Here is a 9,437-nt window from a genome sequence, read left to right as displayed (position 1 = left end):
GCGAGATTCAGAGACATGGCGGACCAGGAGCTGTCTCAGACATCGTCAGGCCGTTCTATTAGATCTACTTCGGTGTGATCAGATGTTTCAGCTTCGAGCAGACGAGGTCAACGCTCCAGACTTGGGCCAAAGGGAGTGAGTGCTTTAGGGTCAGGGAGATGCTGCAGAGATATGGATGCAGTGAGCCCGCGGTCGCAATACAGATACTACTCCTCACTCTCATGGGAGGTTCTAGAGAGCATGGCTCAAGTGGTTGCTATGGAGGCATGGACGCGGTGTCTCCATCTCGTCCTTCTGCTGGAGTTGCGTCACTTCCAAGATTTGTCACACCTGTGGGGATATCTACTCCAGTTACTCCGGCTTTTCCTCAGTTGTCCGCAGGTGGCACCCCTATGGGTGCTACACCGATAGATACTACCCTGGTCGGTACACCAGATGTACAGGGGTCTCTTGGATATGCCGAGGAGCATGGTCGCAGGTGAGACAGCACCCATCTTAGGCATACCCCCAGAGGAGTATACCTATCTTGTAGATGATAGGTCAGGAGCCATCATCATGAATGATGAGGGGAAGAGGGTGATGGCTTGCATGAGAGAGTTGTGCCAACAAGTTTTTCGGTATGTCTTGGATCATTGGAAAAACATACCGGAGGGGAGCAAGGACTACATAGTAGCATCCTTGCTGCATGAGAAGTTTCCAGTTCGAGCCACAGCAAATAGGTTTTCTACGGGCTAGATGATGGAGTGTATGCGTGCATATATATCACACAGACGATCAAACAAACGCAAAGGCACTCAAGAGTGGGCCTGCAAAGCCCAAGTGGCTAGACGCAGACAACTGGCGCCGACTGAGGGAGGAGGCTACAGATTCTCCAAGCCGTTGGAGTTAGCAGTGCAAGGTAGCGAGGGCACGACTAGAGGCCAGAGTGGTCTATCATCTTGGGAGTGGCGGCCACATGACATATTTGGAGGACTTTGTAAGTTTTTCTTTTGTTTTGCTTGCTTATTTTTTTGCAATATGTTTTGTACTGACAATCGTGTTTCTAACCGTTAGTATTTCATTTCCTTTGCAGCACTCCATTACAAATCGCGATCCAACCAGCCTTGAGACTCGATATGTAGAGAGGCACGATCTCACTGCATTAATCGATTGATTATATAGACACGGTGGCCTTGTAAGTCACTCATATTTCTTGTCCATAGTTACCATGTTTAATTACAATGCATTATTGTATGGTGGCCTGATGTGTAGTTGTTTCTTTTTTTGTAGAGTCCGTTCGATGCTCCTTTGTGGCGGGACGAGCTTTCGGATGGCGAGGATGTATGGCTTGCCCTTGGATCCCTAGAGCTCACACACCCTTCTTTTTTGGTCACCTGGTCTGTGTAGACATTTTCTATGTAGTAGTGATATCTTGCCATGATTGTACAAGTCGCTTTCATTATGCGATCATGTATTTATTTCACGTATCAGTGTTATGATTTAAGTACACTTTGTCTTTATTTACACGAGCATTGTACATAGTGCAGAAACTATTTTGTATGGCCCAAATAAAGCACATAGTGCGATATGTGGCAGGGTAGCTTGTTGCCCTGCCAGGTTTTTTTTTTCCTGTTACAATTTTTTTTTCCATGTTACCATCGCTATTAGCATCACAAATTTACATGCATGCGCTGTTATTGGTGTCGCAAAGCATCGTTATTAACATTATTATTTGCATCGGTATCAGTTGATACCGACACAAATAGCGATGCTGATAACAATGCTAATATCGACTGTTCTATGGTATCGCCAATAACGACACTTTTTGCAATGACGGGGGCAAATCTTTTTATTTACATTTTTATCACTTTTAACGTTAGTATAAGGCCTATATCTTGTAGTGACATAAGATCATGCTACCTTTGACCAAGGAAATTGGCATACCATTGGATGCCTATAGACCTCATTAGTCACCACTCCTTTGTTTGTAAATTGTTTTCTTATTTACTAATAGCTAAGAATAAAAGGATATCTAACGTATTGATGCCACCTACCAAGTTGAGAATAGTCCCTCACGAGTTATTATTGGCCAATGCTTATATTGATCATTGCTTTGATTTTTCTTCCAAAGTGTGAAAAGATTTTATTTAAAGCTCAAAAGTAATAAACTTAAGGTTTTTTAAAATTTTAACATAAAAAAATGGGTAAAAAATATCTACCTTGGTCATTGCATTGCCATGAAGAGAGATGCAAATCTAGTTGGCTAAAGTCACTATAGTGTTTCTTCGCCAACCAATGATTGGAAGATTGTTTCCTATTTTTCCCACTATGACCTTTAGCTTTCCCATCCATCCGACTGAACACCATCAAATGCTACAAAATACACCACCTGATGAATCTAGCATCTCAAATAGTAATTATAGACAATATTATGACACATAAAAGAATTGAAAAAGTTAATTCATCTAAAAAAAAGAGAGAGAAAACACATACAAGGCCCATCCTCTCCCATGTGAAAAGCCACATTTTGTCATTGTTTATTATAAAATATTGATTTGCATAGATATTTACATTGATATCATATATTTAATTGGAAAGAAAATACAAACATAAATCAAACTACAAAGTTTTGTATGTCAAGGAGGTTTTTCATAGCTTGTTGTAGTTATTGCATATATTTTTAAGTACCGAATCATGACATTTTGACATCACCATCACATCCAGAACATGTAGAAACCCCAAAATAACTCAAAAAGCTTGAAATTTTGATTCCAAATGAGGGAGAAAATAAGAAAACTAAATTTTTACCTTGTTTTCTTGTTTTATGTGTGATCTTATTGCTTTTATAAAGAAATATAAGAAATATTTCTAAAAATTAAATCACGTAAAGAAAATAACAAAACACTCCATAAAGAAATCTTATTTTGATGAAAGCATATTTTAAATATAATAAATTAATATTATTTATATTAAATAGATAAAATCAAATAAATTAATAAGGCTAAAATAAAGACCAATCATTTAGTCAAAACTACTACTAAAAAATCTTAAACTTGTAATTCAAAAATAAAATAATAATTTAAATAATACAAATTATCATGTAAATGCATTTTATAACATATTATACTTACTATATAGATTCATGTAAAGATGATTTATTATTGATAATTCTTTAAAAATAGTAGTTTATCTGATTTTACCTAATACTATGTTCACCATAACACTAAATATAGTAGTTCCCTTCCATCTATCTACTAAGCACAATACAACCAGTGTCATACCCAATTCTTAGGTGTAACAGGTCACGAGACATTTCAAAACCTTATGCCGCTATACTCTCGACATTTCAAAATCTTGTCGATGGGAGGTAAAGTCCTGTTGCTAAAGGCCATTCTCGAGGCTTATTGCGTACCCCGAAACCCATTGAACAGAGGTGGCCGTATGCTAATGAACAGTAGAATGGAGGCTTCTTATGCACTCAACGGGACGGCGGGGGAGAATGATGGTTGAAAGGATAAACAAAAGATAAACAATGTAGGAAAGGAACAAGGGAGTCAGCTGAAAGGGAAGGAAATAACCCGATGGGGGTTGAGTAGAGACCCTGCAAAGGCGCACAGAGACAGAGACAGAGAGAGAGAGAGAGAGAGAGCGCTACTACTATAAAAGGGCAGGTGCTAGCTCATCCCTTCCCATTCCTTCGCTCAGTACTCACACACACATACTCTCTCTCTCTTTCTCTGTGTCTGCGCGCGCGCGCTATATCATGGCCAGCTTTTCTCGCTTCCCTACCATCGCCAGCGTTGGCGAGCTCAAGGTGGACTGGCTCGAGACTGCGTCAGCACACCACATCAAGCTCGATGTACCAGGTGACCAGCAGAGCTCCATCTTGCACGTAGAATCAATCTCAATGTACAATCAAAGTGTCATAGCTTCTTCAAGGTGATTCGACATTCTTAGGAGCTGAAGGTGGTTCGAGATGACTCAGATGATGTACATTTCATCATCGTTTGTTAAGCGATTATACGCGTGAAAATCTCGTTATGAAGTACGTATGTGGCGAAGCTCATTGGCATTTTCCATGTGATTCGACGATTGACTAGATGAATACATTGGCTGGTGGTTGGTATAATGAATGCATTGGTTATGGTTGGTAGTATTGCCATTATTTGAACGGACAATCGACATGACATTGTCATAGCTTTTGAAGGGTGAATTGACATGACATTGTCAAAGGAGCTAGAAGTGGTTTTAGGACTCATCGAAGGGCTCGGGGGGGGGGGGGGGGGGGGGGGGTCACCTTATAGAATATGTAATATACCATATGAGTTCAAAAGAAATGGTATTTTTATTATGTTGACTTACAGTTTTTCAAAAACAGAAGGGGTTTATAAATACACCTCCTGTAAAATTTACATTAGGGGTGTTTTTATTAAAAAATTTTCAGAATCACACTTTTTAAGGGGGGCGCGGGGCGGGGGGGGGGGGGGGAGGGGGGGGAGAGTGTGGGGTGGGAGGGGGATGGGTGGGGGGGAATATGGGGGGAGGGGATCAATACTTAAATGCATATATGTTCTCATGAGACAAATAATTACAACTAGCATGGGGGAGGGGGAGTGGATTCTATCATGCTTTTCATCAGATCAAGGGTGTTGCAATGGATTGCTCACAAGCTTGCAATGATCGTGAAGGCAATGATTTTTGTTTGGTGGATGTTTGTTTGTTTGACTTGGCCCAATAGTTAATACAAAAGTGAGACTCAAAGTACAAAACCACAATCAAGGGTGTGGATGTAAAGAGTAGATGAGGGTAATTGCCTAACTAGTGTGGTAGTTGCTTGGGATCTTGTATGAGCAATGAATGCTCATAATGGTCCACTTGATGAGGTAAAAGGAAACATGATACTCAATGCATGGTTTTCCATTTGAAAGAGCTGAGTTGGAGAAGTAGTCACTATGGTAGTATCATGTTTTAATTTGAATTGTATAGAAGGGGCTATGAAAATGCACATTCGATTCAAATTTTAGATTTACAGAGGGGATATAACTATTGCATTCAAAATTCACAAAAGGGGTAAAAACCATATTGGGGAACATGGGAATTTCCCATAAGTTTGGGACACGTGGTCAAATCTTTGGATTTGCCATAACTTGAACACTATAACTCCAAATTGAGCGCTCTATAGCTCAATAGATTCCATTTTTCAAGTGCTTTCCAATGATAGGTCACATCATAGGGTTTTGAGAAACTTATGAGCATGCTATCCGGGTGCCACCTTTTTAGTACTCAAAAAAATGGGAATTAGGAGATTCCCAAACTCACTAATATCGTGTTGGTATATAAAATGGTGAAATTTTTTTTAAAAGGGGTTTTTAAAGTATCCTTTGAACTCATGTTAGATAGTGTGCTTCTTTAAGGTGACCCGCCTACCCACCCCCCTTCCCCCCCCCCCCCCCCCCCCGAGTCGAGGGCTCTATTATTTTCTAGTGATGCCATTTGGGCTTACAAATGCTCCAGCTACCTTTCAGATTCTGATAAACAAGATTTTTCAAACTTTCCTCTTTCAATTTTTCTTGTCTTCTTTGATGACATTTTGATTTACAATAAGACCCTTCAAGACCACTTATCACACATAAGGAAGGTTTTTGATATATTAAGGCATCACAAACTCTTTGCTATGCACTCAAGGGGACGGCGGGGGAGAATGATGGTTCGAAAGGATAAATAAAAGATAAAAAATCTAGAAAAGGAACAAGAGAGTCACTTGAAAGGGAAGGAAATAACCTGATGGGGGTTGAGTAGAGACCCTGCAAAGGCGCACAGAGAGAGAGAGAGAGAGAGAAAGAGAGCTACTACTATAAAAGGGCAGGTGCTAGCTCATCCCTTTCCATTCCTTGACTTAGTACTCACACACATACACACACACATACATACTCACACACACTCTCTCTCTCTATGTGTCTTTGCGCGCGCGCTATATCATGGCCAACTTTTCTTGCTTCCCTACCATCGCCAGCATTGGTGAGCTCAAGGTGGACTGGCTCGAGACTGCGTCAGCACACCACATCAAGCTCGATGTACCAGGTGACCAGTAGAGCTCCATCTTGCACATAGAATCAATCTCAATGTACAATCAAAGTGTCATAGCTTATTCAAGGTGATCCGACATTCTTTATAGGAGCTAAAGATGGTTCGAGGTGACTCAGATGATGCACATTTCATCATCGTTCGTCAAGCGATTTATGTGTGAAAATCTCATTATGAAGTACGTATGTGGCGCATCTCATTGGCATTTTCCATGTGATTCGACGATTGACTAGATGAATACATTGGCTGATGGTTGGTATAATGAATGCATTGGTTATGGTTGGTAGTATTACCATTATTTGAATGGACAATCGACATGACATTGTCATAGCTTTTGAAGGGTGAATCAACATGACATTGTCAAAGGAGCTAGAAGTTGTTTGAGGTGACTAAATGATGTAAATTTCATTATGATTTGTTAAGTGGTTTTACATGTGGAAATCTCCTAATGAAGTAAGTAAATGGCAAACCTCATTGGCATTTTCAACGTGAAAATGATGTTAAATCATTGACTAGAGCTAGAATAGCTTACACTCACCGTTAAATTCTGCAATCATTCAACATGAGAAAATTTGTCAACTATGACCGCCTTTATATACTAGGCTTCTCAATGTTATGTACATAATGTATAAGCTATACTTTAACTGTGTGACCTTCATATTGAAATAATCTACCCAATTATAATATCTTTTAGTGGTAACAGGGTTCTTGATGTATCAACAATATCATCAACAATACCCCACATGAAGAAGTGTTTGAAATTGTGTTATTTTTTGTAGGTTTGACCAAGGATGACATAAGCTTACAAGTACTCCCGAGCAATGTGCTTCAAATTATTGGCATGCACATCACCGAGCTAGAAAGGACTAGAGACTATATGATTGAGCACATTATTGAGAGGCCTGGAGGTATCTTTCTTCGCCAGTTCCAACTACCAAACAACATTCTTCTGAACAAAATAAGAGCCCAAGATGAAGTTGGTGTTGTTACCATCACCGTACCAAAAAAGATATCCATCATTAGGCAAATCCCCATAATGAGCAAATATTGAGAAAGTGTGATCTCTCTTTTACATTTGCTCATAAAAAAGGCTTCATGCAAGATAGGCATGGCCTATCTACACTTTGAAAATCATAAGGCTTCATAAGTATCCTATCTAATAGGTCATTACGAGTGTATCCCCCCTCCAAAAGAAAAAAAACTTTTGAGAGTTGCTAGGCTTTACATTATCTAGTAAGAGTCTCTCTCTCTCTCTCTCTAATTTTTCTTCTTGAAAGAGGTTGATGTAGTTGTAGAATTCCAAATTACTTTATGAGTAAGAGGTCTGTAATCTCGTAGATATTGAGACATTTTTCTTGTATGCCAATACACAATTATCTATAAATTGATACTTGAGCTCTCAAAGATGACAATTTTACTTGTTCTTTAAATAACTCAATTAGGTACGTGTTACGATAGATAAACATGACAAAACCAATGAATGATGCATGATTTATTATGTAACTATAATACCCATAGTATACCATTGTCTCAACATGACAATTGTAGTTGCTCATAGAGGGAAGGGAGTAATTGAATGCAAGGCGAGTACTAGAAGGCTGCAATAATCGCAAGGGAGTTTAAGGAATGGAGGTGTAGTCAATCCAAATCTCCCTCTTTGATGGACCTAAAAACGGGCCAGCACTGGCTCATGCACTAGCCGAGCCTCGTCACTATGCACAAGACAACCTCTCGGCCTCGCGGCCAGGAGCGTCTATCAAAATCTCTACCTTCCTAAACATTGCGTTTATAATACGTTGTAGTCCAAGTGATCTTAACCCAATATTACTCCTCAAAGCGAGTCCCTTCCACATAGCCAAAAGGCTTGAATCACATACACATGGGGTTCCTCCTACGGCTAAATGCCGTCAACCCTCTGCGACTCTCCTACACCTTGGGGATTGGCCCCTCGATGCGTCGCTCAACATATAGACATTTCGCACACAAGTCACTCAAGGTACCAAATAAGCGTTTCCAGGAATGTACCATTGTCCTTACTTCTCTTTCCCCTTTGGGACCCGCATCTACCTACAGCATGGGTACCTCACTGCCTCTCAATGTGGGTCATGTTCCAATAAACCAATTGCAATGCATGTCCAGGAGCTGATCACTAATACTTTTAAATTCTTTTCATGCTCTATGCATTTGATGGATGCCTAGTGCTCAAACATTTAGCAAAACAGTATCGTGCACAAGTGCAAAAACATTCTTTTAATGGTTTCCAACTACCGTTCGTGCTTCGTTGCATGGGCCTAGCACCGAGGTGATCCTCGTGCTACTAGGCTCTTAATTTTAATTATTATCCGTCCTAAATGCTATGCATAGAAATCAGCAACTTTCCCATCATCTCACACGGCATTTAGACATATTTCAACTTCTCTACCCTTCCCTATTTAAATATTGCATCGTTGCATAGATTTATGGGCATTTTACCATCATTTTATGTGAAAAAAGCGGAAAAAAACCACACTAGCACAAGAAAGTGGGATTGAACTGAGGCAAATCCTCATGCTTCAGTCCCCACAAACATTCACAAAAATTGCTCTTATTTATCCTTATTTTTCGGAACCCAAAATGTATTTTTCCCCTATTTTTTAGGGTTTTTTCACCATTTTCTTGTATTTTTCCTTATTTTCCTACATTATTTAATTACTGAAAATTCAAAACAGGTTATGGGCTGTGGCCCTTAGTTCCTTCTTGCAGAAAAATGAAAGTTTAGTTGATGTTCCTATTCACTTTCCCATTTTTATGCCAAAAAACCATCATTTTCCCTTGATTTTTCATGTTTTACGTGTTTTAATGTATTATTTTGAACCACAAGATGCATAATTTTCTGATTTTTTGATTAGGACCAGCAAGAACTCATAGAAAACAGCAACATGAACAATTTTTATCCCACATGAACAACATTTCATCAATTAAAAGCTATAGAATCTCAAATTTCCTTTGAAAATTTTAAATTACCGCTTATTTGCGTGTTTCGGGTTTCATGTCCATGGTTGTAAATTTGGAAATCAGCAGCACTTCACGTCCAGCACAATCACCAATCACCATCTCTAGCCCGTGGAGCAATCCGATCCATGCCGGACAAGCCTCCACCATTCTTTCTTCTTCCTTCTCCCCACATGAACTTGCCTTTAGAAGAGAGAGAGGGAGGAGAGAGAAATACTGAAATCAGAGATCTTCAAAGAGGGCATCATTGCGCGAGTGAAGGGCGGCGATAGAGTCAGCATACAGAGGGGAATCAATGCCCATGATCATTGGGGGGGTTGTTTGCAGGCTGAGGATTGAGGCATCAACATGTGGGCGCAAAAATCGGCGTGATGAAGGCACCA

At 39.8% G+C, this 9,437-nt stretch overlaps 1 protein-coding gene across 2 annotated transcripts; it reads left to right on the top strand.

Moving 5' to 3' along the window:
- The first annotated feature begins 3,662 nt into the window (after nucleotides 1-3,662).
- LOC148009293 (17.4 kDa class I heat shock protein-like) lies at nucleotides 3,663-7,459 on the top strand. 2 transcript variants are annotated; one of them, XM_087673564.1, is made up of 2 exons: nucleotides 3,663-3,845; nucleotides 6,843-7,459. In XM_087673564.1, the coding sequence occupies exons 1-2, from the start codon at nucleotides 3,743-3,745 to the stop codon at nucleotides 7,112-7,114; spliced, it is 375 nt and encodes a 124-aa protein (XP_087529690.1). In that variant the 5' UTR covers nucleotides 3,663-3,742; the 3' UTR covers nucleotides 7,115-7,459. The 2 variants fall into 2 exon arrangements, with proteins under 2 accessions (XP_087529690.1, XP_087529689.1); XM_087673563.1 differs by lacking the exon at nucleotides 3,663-3,845 and adding an exon at nucleotides 5,510-6,060.
- Nucleotides 7,460-9,437: the final 1,978 nt, after the last annotated feature.

The sequence above is a fragment of the Lygodium microphyllum genome, unplaced genomic scaffold (assembly GCF_053477565.2).
Source record: "Lygodium microphyllum isolate KBCC unplaced genomic scaffold, Lygodium_microphyllum_v1.1.10 scaffold_31, whole genome shotgun sequence".
In the NCBI taxonomy this organism is placed as follows: Eukaryota; Viridiplantae; Streptophyta; class Polypodiopsida; order Schizaeales; family Lygodiaceae; genus Lygodium; species Lygodium microphyllum.
Note: the sequence above shows the minus strand (reverse complement) of the source record. Positions and strands in the feature narration are given on the sequence as shown.

Coding starts and splice junctions, on each gene's coding strand:
- LOC148009293 (XM_087673564.1), top strand. CDS start 3,743: ATGGCCAGCTTTTCTCGCTTCCCTACCATCGCCAGCGTTGGCGAGCTC. Junction 3,846..6,842: donor CATCAAGCTCGATGTACCAG/GTGACCAGCAGA, acceptor TATTTTTTGTAG/GTTTGACCAAGGATGACATA.